Source organism: Hyperolius riggenbachi, chromosome 3 (assembly GCF_040937935.1).
Source record: "Hyperolius riggenbachi isolate aHypRig1 chromosome 3, aHypRig1.pri, whole genome shotgun sequence".
NCBI lineage: Eukaryota > Metazoa > Chordata > Amphibia > Anura > Hyperoliidae > Hyperolius > Hyperolius riggenbachi.
In genome coordinates this window covers 171,208,806-171,233,802 of record NC_090648.1, presented here as the reverse complement: position 1 = coordinate 171,233,802, position 24,997 = coordinate 171,208,806, and the positions used below count along the sequence as shown (strand labels likewise).

The 24,997-nt window shown below is 40.8% G+C and overlaps 1 protein-coding gene across 2 annotated transcripts in view; it reads left to right on the top strand.

Moving 5' to 3' along the window:
* MAN2A2 (mannosidase alpha class 2A member 2) overlaps positions 1–24,997 on the top strand; it is a 200,320-nt gene that overhangs the window by 82,434 nt on the left and 92,889 nt on the right. For both annotated transcript variants that reach the window (XM_068275259.1, XM_068275261.1), the window contains exons 5-9: positions 10,219–10,390; positions 15,534–15,661; positions 15,754–15,927; positions 22,666–22,852; positions 23,435–23,612. In XM_068275259.1, coding sequence (XP_068131360.1) covers positions 10,219–10,390; positions 15,534–15,661; positions 15,754–15,927; positions 22,666–22,852; positions 23,435–23,612 — 839 coding nt within the window. The remainder of the gene's footprint in view (positions 1–10,218; positions 10,391–15,533; positions 15,662–15,753; positions 15,928–22,665; positions 22,853–23,434; positions 23,613–24,997) is intronic.

Below are 24,997 nucleotides of genomic sequence, written 5' to 3'. Positions count from 1 at the left end.
TATCCCATATTATCACTGATCCATGAGGAGAATGGAGAATTGTACAAGGAAATGATTACTGGTGGATTTCAACACTGTTTACTCACTAATTGCTGACTAACAATACAATGATCTCCTACTACATTCCATACTACAGCTGATCTTGAGACTATTTGTCACGTAAACGATATGTTTGATGGATGCTATGACGTTTTGATGTCCTTATGAACCTTGCTTTTGCAATTTTAATCGAGGAACTAAGAAGGTGTATTTGAGCTGATGGTTGTATTGAGTATACTGAATAACCAAGGAACATTGTCACTCCAGTGATGAGGAATGACCATTGGGATACATGTATGTCACCATACTAGGAAGAAACTCGGTTTGAACCTTGTTTTGGACTCTGCTTTGATCTTATGATACCACCTTGGATTGCTATGGATCTTACATCTCTATGCATTTGAATACGCCCATTTTTTGTTCAAATTGGGACTGCACTTTGTGTGGTCCACAATTTTTAGGCCTATACATTTTTTTGCTGTGAGCTCCAGCTTATAATTGTTTGACCTATTTATCATGTTAACAACTAATGTTGGTTTTTCAGGCCGGTGATTGAGTTTCCCCAGGTCATTGGAGTTAATACTCTGGTTTTTTTATAGAATCAAGTTGCTATATAATGTTTTATAATTGGTGATTAAATAAATGTTATTGATTTTATAGTATATTTTTCTTCCTTTTTTTCAAGTGAATATGTTATTTTTAGAAGCAATAAAAGTATGAAAAGCCAAAGACGTGTCAGCTCTGCTGTGTGTATTATTGGTTATTTTTAACATCATTCACTTATATAGAGCAAATCCATTTTCCACGGCTCTTTTTCTGAGTTCATTGAACAAGTCCCTCAGCGGGGCTCACAATCGGACTATATGATGTTCTGAAAATACACATGTACATTTCTGTATATGGTCCTAGCAATTAATTCTTGGTTTCTGCAAAACCAATTTCTGCAGGTTATTCATAGGTTAGGTGTGTTTCTGTGGGGCGAGGATTGTTGCAGAATACCTTCTTGTAGCTGTGCATCTATCTTTGTCATGGATTCTGAAAGAAGTCTATTTTCCATAGCAACTAATTTATAATGCCATTGAAACATGTCAGTGCAGAGAAGGAGAATGTAAAGTGCAAGGCTGAAAGATGTGAAATTCTAATGGTATATTAGTACAGTGCCCTTGTAGCATGACACAGACTTGTGCATGTGTCTCACTGTATTAGGCCCTATCCTCTGACAAAATGCTGATTTGTTTTGGCATTTCATAGACTGCTTGAAGCCAAACGCTAGACAAACTTTTTCATTATTGAATGAAAGTGTTAGAACCTCTGTCAGGTTGTTACTACTGTGCATGCCCCAGTGGAGAGGAATTCCCTTTACTTATGCAGTAACACATGTTCAGACAAGAGCCCAGGGGGGCACCAAGACCTGAAATGAGGGCAACTAACTTTCCTAGTACACCCGTTTTTATCATTTCTGTCTCTGCTATGAGAGAGATGTTCCCATTTGCCACCTGGCAGCGGTGGAAAAGTAAAATTCTCCCCAACAAGACAGACCCAAATAAACATTCTAATTGGTTTTAAAGTGACACTGAAGTGAAAAAAAAACTTATGATGTAAGGATTTGTATGTGTAGTACTGATGATTAATAGAACATTAGCAGCAAAGAAAAGTCTCATATTTTAATATTTAGATATATAGCTTTTTTTTTTTTTTTTTTTTTTTTTTTTTTATAGCATTGCATAATTCTGTCATATTTGCAGTTACAAGCCACACTCTGTATTTTAAACTATAAAACAGCATAGCTAGAGCTAATGACCCTTTCGTCTTCCATGCAGTAAAAATCTTATCTAAATCTGTCTGGCTGTTTCTTTCTTTGATATGTAAGTGCTCCTGAAAACAGGGACCCAAGTTAGGTCGGAGAGTTTAGAGAGGCTCTTTTGCATAGATAACTGAAGTTTCTTAACTCTTCCTGTACTGGAAACCATATTAGACTCATATACAGTGGTGTGAAAAACTATTTGCCCCTTCCTGATTTCTTATTCTTTTGCATGTTTGTCACACTTAAATGTTTCTGCTCATCAAAAACCGTTAACTATTAGTCAAAGATAACATAATTGAACACAAAATGCAGTTTTAAATGATGGTTTTTGTTATTTAGTGAGAAAAAAAACCTCTAAATCTACATGGCCCTGTGTGAAAAAGTGATTGCCCCCCTTGTTAAAAAAATAACTTAACTGTGGTTTATCACACCTGAGTTCAATTTCTGTAGTCACCCCCAGGCCTGATTACTGCCACACCTGTTTCAATCAAGAAATCACTTAAATAGGAGCTATTTGACACAGAGAAGTAGACCAAAAACACCTCAAAAGCTAGACATCATGCCAAGATCCAAAGAAATTCAGGAACAAATGAGAACAAAAGTACTGTAATTGAGATCTATCAGTCTGGTAGAGGTTATAAAGCCATTTCTAAAGCTTTGGGACTCCAGCGAACCACAGTGAGAGCCATTATCCACAAATGGCAAAAACATGGAACAGTGATGAACCTTCCCAGGAGTGGCCGGCCGACCAAAATTACCCCAAGAGCGCAGAGAAAACTCATCCGAGAGGCCACAAAAGACCCCAGGACAACCTCTAAAGAACTGCAGGCCTCACTTGCCTCAATTAAGGTCAGTGGTCACGACTCCACCATAAGAAAGAGACTGGGCAAAAATGGCCTGCATGGCAGATATCCAAGGCGCAAACCGCTTTTAAGCAAAAACCACATTAAGGCTCGTCTCAATTTTGCTAAAAAAAAATCTCAATGATTGCCAAGACTTTTGGTAAAATACCTTGTGGACCGAGGAGACAAAAGTTGAACTTTTTGGAAGGTGCGTGTCCCGTTACATCTGGCGTAGAAGTAACACAGCATTTCAGCAAAAGAACATTATACCAACAGTAAACTATGGTGGTGGTAGTGTGCTGGTCTGGGGTTGTTTTGCTGCTTCAGGACCTGGAAGGCTTGCTGTGATAGATGGAACCATGAATTTTACTGTCTACCAAAAAATTCTGAAGGAGAATGTCCGGCCATCTGTTTGTCAACTAAAGCTGAAGCGATCTTGGGTGCTGCAGCAGGACAATGACCCAAAAAACACCAGCAAATCCACCTCTGAATGGCTGAAGAAAAACAAAATGAAGACTTTGGAGTGGCCTAGTCAAAGTCCTGACCTGAATCCTATTGAGATGTTGTGGCATGACCTTAAAAAGGCGGTTCATGCTAGAAAACCCTCAAATAAAGCTGAATTACAACAATTCTGCAAAGATGAGTGGACCAAAATGCCTCCAGAGCGCTGTAAAAGACTTGTTGCAAGTTATCGCAAACGCTTGATTGCAGTTATTGCTGCTAAGGGTGGCCTAACCAGTTATTAGGTTCAGGGGGCAATTTCTTTTTCACACAGGGCCATGTAGGTTTTGAGGTTTTTTTTCTCACTAAATAATAAAAACAATCATTTAAAACTGCATTTTGTGTTCAATGATGTTATCTTTGACTAATAGTTAACGGTTTTTGATGAGCAGAAACATTTTAAGTGTGACAAACATGCAAAAGAATAAGAAATCAGGAAGGGGGCAAATAGTTTTTCACACCACTGTATGTACTACTAATGTTCTATTTCTTAGCTGTACTACACATACAAATTTCATACGTTTATTTTCAATTCTGATTTCCTTTAACTCTGTTCAAAACTGAATAAAGGTTTTGTCTGGAGCTACCCTTTATAGTAGCAGTACAGTAGTGTACCATGCTGGTCATTAGTAAAAGCAGGAAGTTTTGAATGAGGATGATGCTATTTATTGGCTAACTTAAAGGGAAGGTCCAAGCAAAAAAAAAAAAAATGAGTTTCACTTACCTGTGGCTTCTACCAGCCCCATGCAGCCATCCTGTGCCCTCGTAGTCACTCACTGCTGCTCCAGTCCCCCGCTGGCAGCTTTCTGACCTCAGAGGTCAGGGCCGAATTGCGTACATTTTTACAAATTCCCGCTAGTGCAGGAACATTAACACATACATTTTTACGCGTTAGTGGTGCAACGCGTACATTTTTGTTCCTGCACTAGCTGGAATGCGTAAAAATGTATGCAATGTGGCCCTGACCTCCGAGGTCAGAAAGCTGCCAGCGGGGGACTGGAGCAGCAGTGAGTGACTACGAGGGCACAGGATGGCTACATGGGGCTGGTAGAAGCCCCAGGTAAGTGAAACTCATTTTTTTTTTTTTTTGCTTGGACCTTCCCTTTAAGAGTCATCTCTAGCTACTTTAGGTCTCCCCTAGTTACTTTAGGTTGCCCCTAGTTACTTTAGGTCGCCCCTAGTTACTTTAGGTTTCCCACAGTGCAACCAGGCTTCCACAGTTGATAACTCAAGACCTAAAGTAACCACTTTTTGGTCTTGAAATATCAACTGTGGAAGCCTGGTTGCACTGTGGGAAAGAACCAACTGCCAACAAAGCAAACAGCAACTCCTTCTACTGACCTCACCTACCAGCATTAAAAATGTCACCATATGATAAATGTCAAAATGTAAATCAGGGAGAGGAAAGATTTTACAATGAGCAAACACTGACTAAATCATATATACATAATAATTATTGTAAAAATGAAGTTCTTTTTTGTATTACATTATTTTCACTGGAGTTCCTATTTAATGACCACTGTATTTGAATGCAGTTGTTTGTCCTTGTACACCTACTTATACAATTTAAATTAAAAAAAAATTATGTTAACAGATGTAAGCTTTCGGCTAGTAAGCCTTCTTCAGACTCTATTCCTGTAGGCTCATTTCCTGTTAGACATAGTCTGAAGAAGGCTTAGTAGCTGAAAACTTACTCTTTTTCTATGAAGTTGGCTTATAAATGGTATTCTCCTCATTCAAAACATCCTGTTATGCTTTATAGTAAGCCTGAAGACAGAGAGCAGTACTTACACTTTACCTGTTAAATATAAGTCTATAATTACTACACTGGCTTGACTGATTTTGGCTTCAGTAGTCTGAGACACATCTTCAGCTAGAATGATATAAGAACACTTGATCTGCATGTCTTTGATGTGTCAGAGTCCGCACATATAAAAAGCATAGGCGCAACAGTCAGGGAGGTAACACTACAATATTAACAAGAAACCTACCCCTCACTGTACGTCCCTCACTTCATGTCTTCTTAAAAGCCCCCAACCTCTTGTTCTCTGCTCAACAGTAAATGGAGAGGTAATGAAAAATAGTTGGTAAATACCGTAATACCCACCATAATGGTAATGAGCACCAATGTTGCTGCTGTATTTATAGTCCAGACTGTTGTCTAACCTATTCTTTAACTAAACTCCGGCACCACACTGTCTGAAATCTCCCCCCCCCCCCCCCAACTTCCTGGCCACATCCATTCCTGTATTCTTATTGGGAGGGGTAGCGTGTGTGGCAGCTCAGCTACACCTTCCCTGGCCAGAATGCAATGTTCCTACACCAAGGGAGGAGAGGAAATTACAGCAGCCATATGGGTCACTAGATCATGGTGTTTATCAGGGAATTTGCTTAGGGTACTTGCCAATGTATTTAGCACTCCTAAGGTATAGTCATTTACTGTTTGGCAGGGGAGGAAAATATAGCTATGCATGATTTGCAGCCACATTTGTTGCACTGAAAGGGGGTCAATCATCAGTGCAAGTTTTATAACACTAGTTTAGGGATTTTACCAGTAAAGTTTATTAGTGATGCTTATGTACAATTTAACATTTATCTTCACTCGGACCTAGTATACGTGACATTAAATATATAATAAGAGTGTAGATTGCAAGCTTCATGTGGTTTTAAACAAATTGGCCATTGGTACATTTTAATCCTTCATCTACACCATCTACGATGTGATTTTTATTTGTATGGAAAATGTTCTTGTCACACTCTGATTGGAATCTTGGTAATCCTAGCTGTCCTTTTGTATAACTGTGTGACAGCCTGACTTGCTGCAGGGTAACATCAGGAGCTCACCAGAGTCCCTATTTGGCTGGGAAATGAAATGTGCTGTATGTTTTAATGGGAAAACAACTATTGGCAGTCTGTAGTAGCTTGTTCAACAGATTAAAGTCCCAGTGAAGCCAATTTTAATCATTATAATGGTAAATTTGCATTAAGTAGCAGTGCACAATGTTTTGTGATTTGCATGTCTGCAGTTTTTGCAATTTGTGTATTGAATGTACCTGGCTGCTCGTGGCATCCTGTAGTTTTTCTTCCTGTTGAGATGGACAGAAAACTGTCTAGACTCCTCCTACACCTTTCCAGTCATCACCCACACATCAAGTAGTCAGAGAGGAATTGGCAGGGAACAGCAGTCAAATCTGTCATTGTGAGTATGGATTACCCTTGTGGTCAGTGCTGTAATGATGGCATAATCTCATAATTATCTGCACTTTTTCTTCGAACTAAATGGGGGGAGGGGGGGTTGTGTTTTTTCTTTGGAGTTTCACTGCAAAATAGTTTTTACTTAAAACATAGCCTTTAATAGGCCAATTAAAATTTAAAACAGATATTGCAACAACTGATAAGCAGTGCAAATTCATGTACGTATGTAGGTGTGTGTTTGTGGACCGGATCGCTGAGGTCAAAGATTTTGAGGGCCACTAGATCTTGCCACTTTCCAAATGGACAGTACTGTGTATATATTATAGCTCTTAGCATGTGGCACTGGTATGTTCCAGCACCTATCTAAAAAATATGATCATTTTGCATATTTTTTTAAGTCACTTTATGACTTTTTTTTTAAAGGCCATGCCCACAATCTGGAACTTATTGCTTGCACATGGCCACAGTTGTGCCTCGGTATGTCCTAACTGATCTAAAATCAATAAAAAGTATCTCCTTGGGAGCAATTGAAGCTTTTTTTTTTCTCTTACACACCATAAACTAAACAATACTGTCTATGATACGGTCTACCCTCATGACCCCATAGGAGGGGTGAGTGCTCAGATTAGCCTCTGAAGAGCATAAGGCCGTTGACTGGCAACTGGGTTTGTCTTTCATTCTTTGGAAAGTGGACGTGTGCTTGAATGGGTGTAGTTTTCTAATATCAGCAGCTTTCAACTTTGGTGACTTTAGGCACAGAAGGGATCATGGAGATGATTATTTTCCTGATCCTTTTTTCCCAGACTCATTCAATGTTTCCAGACTCATTCTATGCCCTGCCTCTGTTCCATGAGTGACGTGTGCAGTTGTGCTTGGCAACTGTTAATTACCAATCACAAACCCTGAATACATCAATGTAAACCCAGTCTCGCCTTTAATGTGTTTTATGTTCCATTGAGGAATAATTTAATTATTTTATGACTCCGTTGTTTGAGTTTGACTGATGTGATCAAGAGATCAGATTGCTATGTGTATGGCCCCAGGCCACCACTGGAGTTTTTAGCGTTACTCCTCAAAATGAACTGTATGCAACACACTTTTTGCCTAAGTTTTCTCTTGGGTAATATTTTCACACCTTCTTAATAAAAATTGAAAACCAGAAGAGAGATCAAGACCCCAAATAGTGCAGTATGTCAGTATAATGAGCATATATGTTAATATAAATGAAAATGTACTCAAAAAGGCGGGCTACCACTACGGCAACCACTGTAAAGGCAGATGAGGAGATTAGACCTGACCCCACTCTGGTTAAGAATGTCGCTCTCTGTAGGTATAGAGAAAACGGAGTAACTCCCCTCCACCAAGGGTGGACTCAAGTATCGAACAATGTAGGAACAGTGGCGTCAGATGAGGATAAAACAATGTTTTAAAAAACAGTTTCAGAAGGGAGGTAGTGGTGGATTTACCTCCCTAAATTGAAACATAATTCTTTAAACAAATTGCTCCAAAAATTATACAGCGTGTTTCACAGGCTATAACCCGCTTCATCAGGCAGTAATAGGAGCAGCTGAACCGCAAGTCTTGGCTAGTATAAGCGCCTCCACAGGTAAACCTCTCAAACCTGATTTGTTATCACTTTTTCATTTCCATGTCGGCATTGCTATCCTTGTCAGTGGTATTGATGGGCAGGTACCGTAAAACACACTAAGGCCTGGTGCACACCAGAGGAGTTTTTCTGAGCGTTTTGAGTTTTATATCTGCTGCTAATGTTATTCTATGTGTCTGTGCACACTGGAGCGATGAGGTTTTGTAAAAAAAAACCCATAGCATTACATTGGGAAGAGCTTTTGAAACCTCTAAAAGCTCTTCCCAATGTAATGCTATGGTTTTTTTTACAAAACCTCATTGCTCCAGTTGCACAGACACATAGGATAACAGCAGCAGATTTAAAAACTCAAAACGCTCAGAAAAACTCCTCTGGTGTGCACCAGGCCTAATACAGGATTGCAGTGCTTTGGGTGAAAGACATACTGCCATACCTAATTCCTGTTTCAGCTGCTTCTGGAATCTGTAAAATCTGCAAGTTAAAGAGGTCAAACATTAGGGTCGACTTCTGATAGAATATGTATGAGAACTCAAAAAGTTACTAATTTTCAAAAAAAAAGGTATTTTTTAAGTGAAGTGCTTTAGTTACTGAGAATGTTTTAAGAAAGTCTTTTTATTTTTTAAAGTGTGTAACTTCTTTCCGGAGCACAGATACCCCTACTGTCAAGCCATTGCCAGGCCTGCAGAGAGCAGCTCTGACTGTACTCTAGCTTTTTAAGTTGCTGAAATGCAGTTTCATTTCACAAGCCCATTGCTTCAAATCTATTTCTAAACCAGTCCAACAAAGTCTTCAGTGTTGCATTGACCTTTGGCAAGCCTTTTAAAGCCAGAGAACAGCTGATAATGGAAAATCTGGATGAGAAGACTATTAGTCCAAATGTGAGGCTAGGCTTGCACAATAAATAAAAAAGAATCCCATTAACTGCTGAAGACGTGTAAGTGTTCAGTATCTTGTGGTCTCTTTTCTCTACACTCTTTATAGTTCAGTGGAAATTGTCTGCACTATTTAAATACAGAATATTAGTACTGAATTAAACTTAAAGGTTGCTATTTAACTAGATTTTTAGTGAATGATTTTATTTTCGATCAGATCATTCAGTTTGCAAAGAAAAGATTTTATTTTCATATACTACAGGTAGTCTCTGGTTAGGTTCATTCTTAACCTGAATCTGTTTGTAAGTTGGAACCACCTCTTTCCCCTTTGCCTTCTCTGCTTCCACTGTGTCCCCCTGTGCCTTCAGTGTCTACATCTGTGCCACTTCTGCCCTCCTGTCCTTCACTGTGTCCCTCTGCCCCCTGTGCCTCTAGTGTCCCCCTCTGTATTCTGTGCCTCCAGTGACCCCCTCTGCTGCAACCTCTGTCCCACTGTGCCACTTTCTGCCCCCTTGTGCCACTTTTCTGTCCCCTGTGCCAACTTTCTACCTCCCAGCATATGAAAAAAAAATGTCTTGCTGATTGACCAATTCTTTAAGGAAATAATCAGTAATGTGTTAGTAGGGGCCCACCAGTTAATCTATTTCCATACAATATGATCTAAATAATCGGATTTAAAAAAAAATAATTTAGAAAAAAATGTACTGTTAATGTTCACCTTAAGTTGCACCTCCCATAGACATTAGTGTGCATTGAAAGATGCCGTATTAAACTAACCACCCACAGTGTCATAAATATTGAAGTGGACTTGTACTGTTTAAATTATGAAAGTCAACATTGTTTACTTGGGCCTAAAAATGTGGTTTCCCTCCTTGTTTACTGATCCTCTGCATTTAATATGACCCCAGAAGGAGTATGAAGGGCAGTTGTTCTGGTTGTGATATTATTATTTTTTAAGCGCACCTAATAAGCTTTTCTTGGTGCCATCCATTACCCTTTGGAGTGGTGGTTGTAGTTGTGATGTAGTAGAATCTTTGCACTTACATTTTGGGAAATAAAAATAATCTTCCCTTAGAGATCATTTGCCTGCTGCCAAAAACGTAGGAACTTATGAGCTACACAAAGCAGCACTTATCCAAATTAGCGCACCATAAACAAAAATGTGTTATAGCTATAAAGTTTTCCCTTTAGCACCTTTTTAAGATGACTGCAGTTAATGTATAAGTATAGTAAGAGGCAATGTAGTATGTATATTTAAAGACTCATATTAAATCTTAGGAAGTGCCAGATACTTTCATAGTGAAATTCAGCAAGCCAGTAAACCCTTTTTTTGATTGCAGTCTCTGATTTACATCATAGGTTGGATAAAAACATTTGATAAATATTACTATGACCAGACTCAACACATCCTGAACAACATGGTGGTGAAACTGCAAGAGGACCCACGTCGAAGGTTCATCTGGTCAGAGATCTCCTTCTTCTCCAAGTGGTGGGACAACATTAATTCCCAGAAGAGGACGGCAGTGCGCAGGTAGCTTTAAGCATTCAGTATAGATCGATCTATATGAGTGAACTAGCCCTGTATAAGTGGAAAGTGGTTTTGGTCTTCTACCACTAGTGGCCAAGTTAATTGTTTAGCATCATACTAATCGATTCACTCTTAAAAACAGAACTCCATACAGCCCTTTTTGTGGGGTGTTTTAGGTCTACTGGCTATGCTGTGCCAGATATATACTCCTCTTTGATCCAGGCAGAGACAGTGTTAATTTCAGTTCTGCGTAGCCTCAAACTTCTTGTCACCCTGCAAAAGTTCTGCTGCACAGAATTTAATACTGAGAATGTGCAATGGTTTGAAGGTCATTACTCAGTTGTACAGTGGTGTACTAGGGGATTTCAGCTGTGATGGGTGATTTGGGACCTGTGTCCGGCTACATACGGTTGATGCTGAGGGATGGGACCATATCTAATAAGAAGCTGATAAGTTTTAGAAGGAACAGGCTAGACATAATTTTGCGGAAGATTGGGAGACCTTAGACATGAGGGTGATCTTTGCACCGGGACAAAAAGCCAAAATGACTAGCCGGATGAGTGTTACACTCCCGCATAAATGAGCAGAACATTAAAATTATGCATAGGCAATGCAGGCTCTCAAATACGCTCACTCATTTTCTCTATTGTGGCACTGGGATTATTAAATATAGGAAATCTCACCACTGGGTCACAAACAGCAGAGGAATTTAGCCCTGCCCCCCCTCCCCCCGTCAGACACACACACACACTTCTGAGGTAGCCGTGCAGAATAAGCACCTGAAAATAAAAAAGTGGCATCTGGTGTGTTTTAAACTCTCTGCAAATAGATTTTTGAGTATGACATTCACCAGAAAGTGTACTGCTGCCAGGGCAGGGTTGCAAGTAAGGCTGTCTGTCATTTGTATAAAATCCTAGTTGCCTACAGACTGGGATGTAATGGTAATTTTTAATAACCTTACATTTCAAAGTTGCCTATGTAGTACTGATGTTATAACAGTATTTAAAAAACAGATTGCTTGATATTATGCATAATTGGTGAATGTGCCCTAGGCGCAGTGTTCCCCAACCCTGTCCTCAAGGCCCACCAACCGTGCATGTTTTGTGGAAATCCACAGAGGTAGTTAATCAGCTCTGCTGCGACAATAATGACCTCACCTGTGAATGTTTGTGGTTTTCTACAAAACCTGTACTGTTGATGGGCCTTGAGGACAGGGTTGGGGAACTCTGTCCTAGGGTATCTCACATTTGGCAAAAACAGACTGTCAAGCTACTCAATTTATAAGGATCCTAAGGCATTTTTATTGGGCTTATAAGCCTAAAAATGGAAGCATGCTCAGAATCAACTGATAAGACAAATATTGTCATCAGTAAAGATTTATATAGCCTCTAGATGGAAGCAGCCTAACTTATCCTTCCTACAAATACTTTCGGTCATAGACAGCAATGCACACCTTGCAGATCAAGAGAACCACTTTATAAGGTTTGGCAACCACACCTCCATACCAAACATGATATCTCCATTTCGGCAGTGGCGGAACCCTAGGCCACCTCATTCTGGTTCCACTAAAATTGCTTTAGCTAAACACTCTGGTACCTGAAGCCAGATGGGAGTTTAATTTGTTTTATTGATGATATTGGTACGCATACTTATTAATCCCATTTTGGCATTGTTTGAATTAACCCATCCGATATCTATCTCTGTTAATTATTTATGTAAATCCGTGTATCGCTCTTGTTTTTATGTAATTAGAACACCTGTTCATCTCAGTTACCTTCCGTGATTGTTGTGGGAGGGGTTTGGCATTTAATTTATACAGTGCTGTCCATAATTATTCATACCCCTGGCAAATTTTGACTTAAAGTTACTTTTATTCAACCAGCAAGTAATTTTTTTGATGGGAAATGACATAGGTGTCTCCCAAAAGATAAGACCATGTACATGAGGCATTCTTGTGGGAAAAAAAGTCTCAGATTTTATTTACATTTGAGCCAAAAGTGTCCAGTCCAAAATTATTCATACCCTTCTCAATAATCAATTAAAAAAGCGTTTATTGGCTGTTACAGCTATCAAACGCTTCCTATATTTGCACACCAACTTTTTGCATGTCTCCACAGGTATTTTTGCCCATTCATCTTTAGCAATGAGCTCCAAATCTTTCAAGTTGGAGGTTCTTCTTGCCATCACCCTGATCTTTAGGTCCCTCCACAGATTCTCAATTGGATTCAAGTCAGGACTCTGGCTGGGCCACTACAAAACGTTAATGTTGTTGGCTGCTAACCATTTCTTCACCACTTTTGCTGTGTTGCTGTGTGTTTTGGGTCATTGTCATGCTGAAATGTCCACTAGTGGCCAAGGCCAAGTTTGTCTGCAGACTGCCTGATGTTGTTGTGAATCCTCATGTATTGCCCTTTTTTCATGGTGCCGATTAATGTGATTAGGTTCCCTGGTCCATTGGCTGAAAAGCACACCTAAAGCATTCGATCATTCGATTTCCACCACCATGTTTGACAGTGGGGGATGGTGTTGTTTGGGTTGATGGCTTCTCCTTTTTTACACCAAATGAAGGAAACATCGTTGTGACCAAACAATTCAATTTTTGTTTCATCTGACCATAACACAGAAGACCAGAAGTCTTCTTTGTCCAGATGAGGATTTGCTAAGGCCAAGTGAGCTTTTGTGTTCCTTATCTGGAGAAGTGGTGTCCTCCTTGGTCTGCATCTGTAGAACCCAGCAATGTGTAGTGTCCGTGGGTTTGTCTGCCTTGAGACATTGCCACCAGCAGAACCCAGATTCACCAGGATGGCGTTGGTGGTGATCCTTGGATTCTTTTTCACCTCTCTCACTATCCTCCTGGCCAGCACAGGTGTCACTTTTGGCTTCCAACCACATTCTCTGAAATATTCCACAGAGCACTGTAGCCAATGGAACTTGAAAACGTTTATAAATAGCCTTTTAGTCCTTTCCTGTCTTGTGAGCAGCCACAATCCGCAGCCGCAGGTCTTCACTGAGCTCCTTTGTCTTAGCCATGACTGTCCATAAACCAACTGCAGAGAGCAGCTGTTCCCAATTAGGGTAATTAGGATGCTTTAGAACAGCTTGGACTATTTGGAACGGTATAGAACTTTGGATTTTCCCACACAGTGTGACAGTACCTGTATTTTGAATATTAAAAGAAAGTTGGACATTGACTGAGTGCAACAACTGTGGATGTTTCTGGTGTTTGGCTAATATGTCCACATCACTAGCAACAGAACCTATAGCATTCAGAGGTTTGTAAAGAGTGGATCTTCTATTCTAATATGGTCTTGGCTGCAACGTATAATATTCCTTATCAGACCACTACAAATTTAAGAGCCTTCCACTTTTCTTTTTTATTTTAAGTCAGACTGCAAACTCACATTTGAACAACCTATACGCTTTACCGCCCCAGAATAACTGCTTCCATCTAGTTAAACCAGGGCTAGTGAAAAATGATGAACTTGATCTTAATCAAGTTAATATACAATGTCTGTATTTGTTACTACTGACTCTATTTTTCCATATTGGGGTATTTTCTCTGTATTGTACATTAATTTGTGAGTTGTGGAATGACATGTTCAATGAAGCACATTATGAAACAAAAAGGTCGCTCTCCCCTTAAATACACCTGAAGTGAGAGGATATGTACGTAGGATGACATATTGATTTCGTTTTAAACAATACAAGTTGCCCGGCCATCCTGCTAAACGTTCTGGCATCAGTGGTGTAATTCAGTCAGACTTCAGTCAGAACCTTGGATCTGCATGCTTGTTCAAGGTCTACGGCTAAGAGTATTAAAGGCAGAGATTCAGCAGGACCGCCAAGCAATCTACGTTGTTTAAAAGCCAATAAATGTCAGCCTCCATCTTCCTCTCATTTCAGGTGTGTTTTAGGCTGGGTTGTAGCAGCTTCTTGTGCTTTGTGTCAATTGAATGTTTCTGGGCAACCTATTTTAAAGGCTAATTTTCATGAAGCACAATTGGTATGGTGGGTAAGCACCATTCTGCCCACTACTGGGCATAGATGGTAATCCCACACATTTACTTGTGATCTCACAAGTTATGTCTGTTGGGGAGTATCTGATGTTTCCATCCTGGAATTAGGTCCTCTATCCTTATGCTGCAGCAGGAGTCCTAATTTTTCCTACTGTGGCTTTTTTTTTTCTTTGAAAACGGAAAGTAAAACCGACTAAAACAACTTGACAGTAGAACTTGGTCACTCAGGTTCCAATATTACGCTTTGCTGAAGATTCTGGTCAATGTCTCAATGATCTTTTCTCTGTCATTTACGCAAAAAAACGGAATCCATTCTGATTCAATTGGTTATTTAATGTAATAATATGGAAGAAAATGCTAATTATAATTTGAATTCTAATTTTGTTCCCTATCTTGGATGTGTATTCATTATACCACAGTCTTCTTTAAGTTCAACTCATTTTTGTTACATACTTCCTGAATTGTTGTAGCTTAAACAAATCTGCTGATCTATGAGCTGGCTTAATAAAAACTTATTTTCCAGCTAAGTAGGAGCATTTGCGACAGTGTCTGTGACTGCTCAGTATACCCGGCTAAGTAGGAGATCTTACAACAAGCTGAATGAGACTGCTCACTATGTCTAAGCTAGGTAGGAAAGGGAACCCGAGGTGATAGGCATATAGAGGCTGACATGTTTATTTGCTTTTAAATAATGCACATTGCCTGGCTGTTCTGCTGACCCACTGCCTCTAATACTTCAATCCCCTGAACAAGCATGCAGATCAGATGTCTGACAAATCTGACAACATTAGCTGCATGCTTGCTTCAGGTGTGTAATTTAGGCCCTACTGACCAGAGATCAGGACTGCCAGGCAACTGTTATTGTTTGAAAGGAAATAAATATGGCAGCCTCCATAGGTCTCACACTTGGGCCTCCTTTTAATTTGAAAGTGAGATCAGTTCCGAGCAAGTGGCCTCCTTTTTTAAGAAGAAAATAAAAATCCACAATTGTAGTAATACTCAGTTACCAGCAAGTATGTGTGTGTCTTTGATTATGCTATATATTTTATTCTAAACTGAGGTTATTTATTCACTACTTCAATGGTTATACGTTAAATAAGTGGATTGATCTAAGGGTTTGTTCTCCAAAGGTTAGTTGCTAATGGCCAACTGGAGATGACAAGTGGTGGCTGGGTGATGCCTGATGAAGCGAACACTCACTACTTCGCCATGATTGACCAGATGGTAGAGGGTCACCAGTGGCTGAAGAAAAACATAGGTGAGGGAGTTATTTTAACTGAACTGGTTTAAGTCAAATAGAGCAGCCAATTATTGTAGTTTTCACCAATGTTTTTTTTCTCTACTGGGAAGGTGTTAAGCCAAGGTCAGGATGGGCAGTGGATCCTTTCGGGCACAGCTCTACCATGCCATACCTCCTAAAACGCTCCAACCTAACCAGTATGCTGATCCAGAGGGTGCATTACTCCATCAAGAAGCATTTTTCAGCCACTCGAAGTCTGGAGTTTATGTGGAGACAGACTTGGGGTAAGGAGACAGCTTTTTCTGGAGTCTGAAAATGTCCAGTCAAATTTCCAGGAGCTTCAGTAGTTATCATATTTGTTGTCAGCCAGTCTGTTGACAAATGTATATCCGCAATCTTCTGTATTGATCACTAGGAATGCTGTGCAACAGTGAATTAGCAGACCTGAGTATTAAGGCCCATACACACGTTGGATTTCCGCGAACGACGGGTTGTTTGAACGTCCCGTCGTTCGCCCGCTAAATCTGGCGTGTGTACAGACTGTCGTTCGCTTGATAAGAGTGAGTTTGAGCGATCTGCCGGGCGGATCGCTCAAACTCACTCTTATCAAGCGAACGACAGTCTGTACACACGCCCGATTTAGCGGGCGAACGGACGGGACGTTCAAACGACCCGTCGTTCGCGGAAATCCGACGTGTGTATGGGCCTTAATTCTCTGGATTACTTTCTTCCCTGAACTATCCTCTCTCTTTTTAAAGAGAACCCGAGGTGGGATTAAACTATGCTAGTGGGGCACAGAGGCTGGTTGTGCACACTAACACCAGCCTCTGTTGCCCCATGGTGTGCCTCCAGGACCCCCCTGCGCGCCGCTATACCCCCGCAGTGCTGGCGACACGTAGCACGTTGCCAGCACAATGTTTACCTATGTGCCGTCAGTCAGCGCCACTCCCCCGCCTCCTCCGCATCGCCGCTACCCGCCCGCGTCACTTCCCTCCTATCAGCGGGAGGGAAGGGACATGGGCGGGTGCGCCGATGAGAAGGAGGCGGGGGAGCGGCGCTGACTGACGGCGCTTAGGTAAACATTGTGCTGGCGACACGCTACGTGTCGCCAGCACTGTGGGGGCTATAGCGGCGCGCAGGGGGGACATGGAGGCACACCATGGGGCAACAGAGGCTGGTGTTAGTGTGCACAACCAGCCTCTGTGCCCCACTAACATAGTTTAATCCCACCTCGGGTTCTCTTTAAATGTCTCTAATATTTATGAGCTTGTTATCTGTGACTATTAAGGTGGCTACACTCCATACAATAAAAATACCCAATCTTCCATTAATTTGAATAAAACCATCAGTTGTACAGAAAAATAAGACTTTTTTTTTTTTTTTTTTTTTTTTTTACTATTCAAGCGAGAAATCTGATCGCATTTCCTTTTCTTTTTTGTTTTCTTTTCCCTCAATGTAAGTTGATTGGGAGTGATTTGATTTTTTTTTTTTTTTTTGTATCGATTTTTATGAAAATGTAATGGTGTAGGATAGATTGTTACTTCCTTGATTTATAAACCCATGAAATTTCATAATTGGGCAAAAATTTTACACGCGTGTGTTTGATACATTGTTCAGTCATATTTTTCAATGTTACAATAAGTCAGAAAAATTGATTCTAATTCTCAGATTGAAAATAAATAAATATAAAAAATGGTATGGTGTGTGTGTGTGGCCACCTTTAGGACAGTGAAAGTAGAATTCCAGGCAAACTTTTTTTTTTTTTTTTTTTTTTTTTTTTTCCTTTAGTTTTAATATAGCGAAGGTTTGAAGATTTGTATTATAATTTTTGTAGAAGAGTTTTCGTCACTTCAACTTGAAGTGAGAGGGATATTGGGGCTGACATATTCATTTCCTTTTAAAAAAAAGTTCATGTTGCCTGGCTGTCCTGTTGGGCCTCTGCCTCTAAAATACGTTTAGCCGTAGACCCTGATCAAACATGCATATTAGGTTTTCTGACTGGATTAGCCGCATGCTTGTTTCAGGTGTGCGATTCAGACACTACTGGTCTGAAAGATCAGCAGGATGCTAGGGAACTGGTATTATTATTTAAAAGGAAATAAATCTGGCAGCCTCCAGATCTCTCTCGCTTCAGGTGTACCATTGCTAAGAAGCATGGTCTAGGGCAGGTGTTTGGTGTTGATGAACTGATCACTTAACCACTGCTATTTAAGAGAGTCATTGACTGCTATGAAGTGTTCAAGCAAATTGACTTCAAAAGGCTTTTTATAGTCTTCAGTGATCACTTTGTTCAGACATACACAATTATTCCCAAGCTTGTGACTGGATAGTGTACTGGTTAAGGTCTCTGCCTCTGACACAGGTGACCAGGGCTCAAATCTCAGCTCTTCTTGTTCAGTAAGCCAGCAGCTATTCAGTAAGGAGTCCTTGGGCAAGACTCCCTAACACTGCTACTGCCTATTGAGCGCGCCCTAGTGGCTGCAGCTCTGGTGCTTTGAGTCCGCCAGGAGAAAAGCAGATAAATGCTCTGTGTCTTGTCTATGATGGGGTAGAAGTCTCACACATACATAGGTACAGAAAGTAACATGTACATAGTTATGATTATCGGTAAAATTATATCGTCCCGTTTGGAAAGATTTCCACCCTTTTCCTATACTAGTTTATCTATGTCTGATGTGAGTGGGTCTTCTGATTTTCTCTTGCTGATTTTTTCCTTGCTAAAATGCATTACTGGTGAATCGGAAAGAGGCTGGTCTCAGTGTCACTAACTTTATTATTAGATTTTCACAGCACTTTGTGTCTCTCAGAAAGGTTCATAATCTTATTTTCCTACCATACTCTAGAGACACAGTTTGTTTATTTTTGCTCTGAGAGAAATGGAGAGCGCTCCTATCAGTGTTTTTAGTGTCATTGGAACAGGAAGCAAAGCAAATTGTGACCAGCAGAAAAGAAATGAATCTGTAAAGCTGTGGCTGCAAAGTGAACTATTATTGCAGAGCAAACGCCTGCTTTCCTCCCTTGCTGTCAGTAGGTCAGCCAGCATCAGCATTTGGGATGCTAGATTGCATCTAGGCTGGTGTGTATGTGTGTGTAATCCTGGGTATGAGTGTGTTGAATGAGGTGCACCTCTTTCAATTATGGTCTGATTTCAAGGAGGGAAGGTGCGCACCTCTTCAATATTAGCTTTAAGAAATTGAGGTGGGCGCCCAAATCCTGACAAGGAATTAAAGGGACACTTAAGTCCAACCAAAAAAAAAATGAGTTTTACTCACCTAGGGCTTTCAATAGCCCCCTGCAGCTGTCCGGTACCCTCGCCGTCTCCCTCCGATCCTCCTGGCCCTGCCGGCAGCCACTTCCTGTTTCGTTGACAGGAGCTGACAGGCTGGGGACGCGAGTGATTCTTCGCATTCCCAGACACATTAACACCATCTATGCTGCTATATGGTATATGATATATGCTATAGCAGCTTAAATGGCACTATTGTGGCCAGGAACGCGAAGAATCACTCGTGTCCCCAGCCTGTCAGCTCCTGTCACCGAAACAGGAAGTGGCTGCTGGCGGGGCCAGGAGGATCGGAGGGAGATGGCGAGGGCACCGGACAGCTGCAGGGGACTATTGGAAGCCCCAGGTGAGTAAAACTAATTTTTTTTGTTTGACTTAAGTGTCCCTCTAAAGGGCTCGATTCACTAAAGCATGCTAACACTTAGCACAACAGTGATAAGCCTGCTTTGCATGTGATATCATGCAAAGTATCATTATCACGTGCAAAGTATCATTATCACGTGAAGTCACTGCAGATCACGCGAACAGAATGTAGATCATGAATTATTACTGTATACAGTACATAAAGCGACACACGTTAACTTTGTGCGCACCATATTACATTAACTCACATGTTAATGTAAGCACCATTGCTGATTTCATTACCAAACTCTATCTTCTGATCGTGTGAAGCTGCGTAGTTTTCGATTGGCGAAGTTTAACCCGCGTCGCTTTATGCACAGTATACAGTAATAATTCATGATCTACATTCCGTTCGGGTGATCTGCAGTGACTTATCACGTGCTAAGTATCCTTATCACATGCTAAGTATCATTATCACGTGATAAGGATACTTAGCACGTGATAATGATATGCTGCATGTGCAAAGCCTTTACACGCGTGTTTGCACTTGCAAAGCCTTTACATGTGATAACAGAGTTATCACGCATTCGTGAATCGAGCCCATAGTCTGATGACTGGTGCACCTATGCCTTGGGCCCTGGATGACCTTGTCCTGGCCCTGTTAAAGTCTGACAAACCCCATTTTTTTCTGGGGTAATGCTGCCACCCTCATTTTCTCAAAATACAAAAGTCTGTTCAAGTCAGACAGATTAACAAATCTCCCTTTCTGTGCCTAAACAGCCATAAAGCTAAATCCAAAACAACAAGCTTAACTGACAGAAGAATGTGAGATGTTGTAAAATTTAGCATCAGAACATAGATGTAGACTAGAGATGTTCAATACGATGCATATAAGATTAATTTGTTTTGCCAAGTATAAAGGATGGGAGTGAGGGGGGGATGGGATGTACCTGGAATCTGTTTTGGCTCACAAAGGTTCTGGATTGGGGGGGTTGGATGGCGAGGGTAAGCGGGAAAATGTCCAAGAGTCAAGGCTACCATACTAAGGCACCACCAGCTGCACTTGGCATTCATCTGTTATACCTAAGGAGACATCAAAGAATTGGGGGAAGAGTGGGTTGGGTAGAGGGAAGTGAAGGTTCAGCAGTGAGGGCCCAGTTTTTCATGAAAGACAGCATCGGTGATGGCTGTCATCTGGCAGTGCTGGCCAAGGTGTTCCAGTTCAAAAGGTGCAGTAGTGTTCATTTCTGTGGTGGGTCCCAACTCCTGGGCAGCTTTTGGCAGGGTTAGTCAAGATAATCTGGCTGTCACAGAATCGTCTGGGCACAGCGGCCCCTACTTCCGGATTAGTGGCTGGTTTAATGGAGGGGCTGAACTAAACGTGTCCGTGCTGCAGTGAAGCAGCAGCAGCCGATGGATGGATGGATTCCAATCAGCGTGGTGTCTTCCAACCTCAGTGGAGCCCTGGCCTCCTGGGTAGCAGTGGTGCACTCCACACGGCCTGTACCTGCAAAGATAATGGACCCAGGCAGCGGCAAGGTGGAAAAGAACTCCAGGTCCCGAACTCCCCACGACCTGCACCAGCGTCCCAGACTATACCAGACCACACTGCACACCTTCAGGGGAGAAAACTAGGTGAATTGGTAGGGAAAAGGGAAGAAAAACAAAAAAGGCCAGCACCCTGTGGCCGTGACTGCCAATTAAGGTGCCATCTTCCTGAACAGCAGTTTAACAGTTTATATAATATTTCTGGTTTGAATACACATTTGATTCAAATTATATGCAGCTTAAAGTTGGGCCCATCAAGCACAATTCTTGTCCCTTTTGATTGGTCTAATACCAATCTGCATGAAATGTACATACAAGTTGGGAATTATTTGCATCTCATTGAGATTCTGTAGTATAGACCCATTGTAAAACTAAATGGCATATCATTAAGTTGTCATTTATGCATTTTAGCAATCTGAGTCTGGTGTGTTGAACTGTACCTGACCTGCATAGACAGCTTTAATAATCTTCCATCAATGTGCTGTAGAAGAAAATAGGAATTGAAGGTCTAGTTAGTAAGGCATATTTAGCAAAGTCACATGCCATGTGTGGAATCTATAAATTCATATTGTCATAGTGTTATGTAAATAAATGAGATGTAATTTTATGCTCATCAGTAGAGGACATTCAGCAATGTATAAATCTTGGTACCATTGATGTATGAACAACTCTCACCTAAACATGCAAGGAGGTCGACACCAAGTCCCCAATGTTAAAAATCATAAAAGCACTACCTGCTAAATTGAGCTCCCATTACTAGCCACTTATGACATCTAGGACTGGTCCAGATACCGCACTGACCCACTCGCCACACCAGCACATACAGTATATCCCATGCAGTGGGCCGGGCCGTACACAGACATCTAGGGTAAAACAGAGTCCATAATTGGCCAGCCAGCCATATCATAATGGATTGAAACTGATCTCACCGCATCCAGAATTCCAAGGCTCAGAACCATGGGAATATTACGGCTGTGCAGTTTATGAGTGTATCCAGAATTTTCGGCAGGGGCCCTTGTGTCCCCACGGAATAGCTAAATTTCAAATAACCCCTCAGGTCTCAGCTCTGCATTCCCTGCACTGTTAGAGGGAACTAGGGTGGCTGCAGCCATGGGAGTCCTCCCTCTGTGGCCGGAGGACAGAGTAGCAGTCAGGGTATCCTCCTCTTCAGTTGACTGCTGTATAATTTATAATCAATCTTCTGTAACGATTTCTGGTCGTTTTTATTAAATGTAGTTTGTTTTAAACAATGTATTAAAATAAGTAAGCTGAATATTTGAATGCCCTGACTAGTCATTGAGGTACTCTGCCTCCTTTGAAGAAGTTGCCTTACTGTAGAGTCTGTTACATTCCTGTCTGGGTATGGCGATACCGACAAGTCAGACTTACAGCTGCAACGGCTGTGAATGGTGAATGTTTTTGTAGAAGGGTAAACTGAGTGATTTATACTTTGAAAGGATACTTTTGGTATTCCCTCAAGTTACATAATGGCAAGATGTTATCATTTATGGCCACTTTTAGATTTGAATCCGTCAAACTGGAAAATCTTTGTTGGGGTTGAAAGTCGGTCACTGTCACAAACCAACGTGTGATAAAATGTAGGAATAGGCTGTATGGACAAACTGGTAGGGCTCTCTCTTTGTGTTTCTTGGTATTGCTATACAAACCTCATGGTTTCATCTCATATTTCACAGGGTTTGCACTACGGCTGTGTTATCTGCATTGTCCTTGCTCATGTCAATTAAATACATCTTTTGTATGCATCGCATTATTTGTGGAAGATGATGGCTGTATGGAAATTAAGAATAATACCCTCAGTTTTAATCTACCCTGTTGGTGTAATTTTTAGATCCAGATTCTGGCACGGACATCTTCTGCCACATGATGCCATTTTATAGCTACGATGTTCCTCACACATGTGGCCCTGACCCCAAGATCTGCTGTCAGTTTGATTTCAGACGTTTACCAGGAGGTCGCATCAACTGTCCGTGGAAAGCACCGCCTAGAGCAATTACAGAGTCCAATGTGGTTGAACGGTAGGAGCTGCATGCATCAGCTTCACACTGGTCTGTGCTTAATGAAAACATAAACTTTGTCAGAATAATCAGATGCAATTAATTTTACATACCAACCTTATGGTCATGCCTTTTAAGATTCTCCTTCCTAGATATAGTACCGGTAAGTAAGGATTGGCTGTAGCGTGGTATTGTGTAGATGGGAAAAGATGAAGAGGACAAGATATTACTCATTCTCATAACTGTGATCATGTGTTCAAATTCTCCTTTGTCCAACAACTCTCACGTTTTCTACTAAATGGGATGATTTATCAAGTGGAGAAAAAGTGGAGTGGTCTTTTACAGATCCCAGTCAGATTCCTATTTTCTTTCAGCTACTGTGACCTGATATGGAGTTCTGGGGTGATGCTACCTTTTTTTTTTTTGGGGGGGGGGGGGGGGGGAGTTGCACTCCTTGAAAAAATAACCTGAACATCTTTTTTACAAAGTTTCTCAGATTCATTATTCTCTCGCTGTAATTCATTGTTATAAATATATATTACATAAGGCTTATAGCATTAGCCAATAACTATTTTAATGTTTTGTGCTTTTTTTTAATGATAGAGCAACTGTCCTATTGGATCAGTACAGAAAGAAGTCTAAACTGTATCGGAGTAAGGTGGTCCTTGTGCCTTTAGGAGATGACTTCCGTTATGATAAGCTCCAAGAATGGGATGCCCAGTTTCTGAACTACCAGAAGCTTTTTGATTACATGAACTCCCATCCAGAACTCCATGTTAAAGTAAGTATGTTTCTTGCATGTTGCGTGCTTTGTAGAAAGCAATATATTTATACGTAAGAACAAGGCACATGGGTAACCTCTTGGGAGAGGGTCTCTGTGTTCAGAACAAGTACTGCAGATTTTCCTGCAAATTCTCCTGATTTAGTCAACTGAACCCATTGTTTACATTGGTCATTTCACTCGCAAGATTTTCCTAGGATAAGTAACTTCCAGTAATAAAAAAGTGCTTCCTGGTTAATTGGCATTTGCTCACCTTGCATGCAAGACTCTGATATTGGTGCAGTGTAGAGCATTTGTCAAATCCATGGTAAGTGGGTTCATTCATGGAGCAGCAAAAGGTATATTAAGACCACATCTAGAAACTAAAGGGAAGCTATGGGCCAGGGCTGTGGAGTCGGAGCAATTTTGGGTACCTGGAGTCGGAGGTTTCAGTAAACTGAGGAGTTGGAGTCAGATGATTTTTTAACCAAATCCATAGCCTTTGTAAAAATTAGACTGAGGAGTCAGAGTTTGAGCAATTTTGGGTGTCTGGAGTCTGAGTCGATGGTTTCATAAACTGAGGAGTCTGAGTCGGATGATTTTTGTACTGACTCTACAGCCCTGCTTTGGGCAAATCGGATCAATTTTGGAAAAAGATTTTTGTCCAGTTTCCATTACAAGCACATTTATAAGTTTCAAAAATGTGTTCATTCAAAAGCTGTAGGACCCAATTAAAGTTTCTGTGGATATCTAGTCCCTACTCTACACTTTGTCCAAGTAGTAACCTGCAGTACAGGGTAAGTGTGACCTCTATACCTCCCGCATTGCAGTGAATAATAGCGCTCGTGTCTTCTGGCTTCTTAGAAAGTCAATGCCTCATGTAAGCTGCATACATATTGTACATTTCTGTCTCCTTGATCAAACGTCAATTGATCATTAAAGCGGCAGTTTTTGGAAGTATCCCTGTACAGACACACTGTGTTGAGCTAGATTTTGGGCAGGTAATTACCAGTTAGTAATTCGCTCTGAAATATGGGACCCAAATTTTCATGAGGAATTTACGGCATATAGATGCCCCGTAGGCACATGGAATTTGGAACGTACATTTAAACACCTCTTATTTATCAAGTCTGCTGATTCTCTGTATTCTATGAATCGCCTATTACAGTATTACTGTTCCTTTATAAATGTTTTTATAGACATTTTGGTGTGGTCTGTACAGTCATTAAAATCTCAGAACAAAGCATCGGCACTATTGCTTTTGTTGCTTACATTCAATAGAATTGTTGCTTATTTTTCAGTACTGCTTGCTCATTCTATTATCCGCTTCTATCGTCATGTTCAAGTATTAACAGATTACAAATGTGCAGTCAAGCACTAGCAAATTTGATAGAAAATATTGTAAT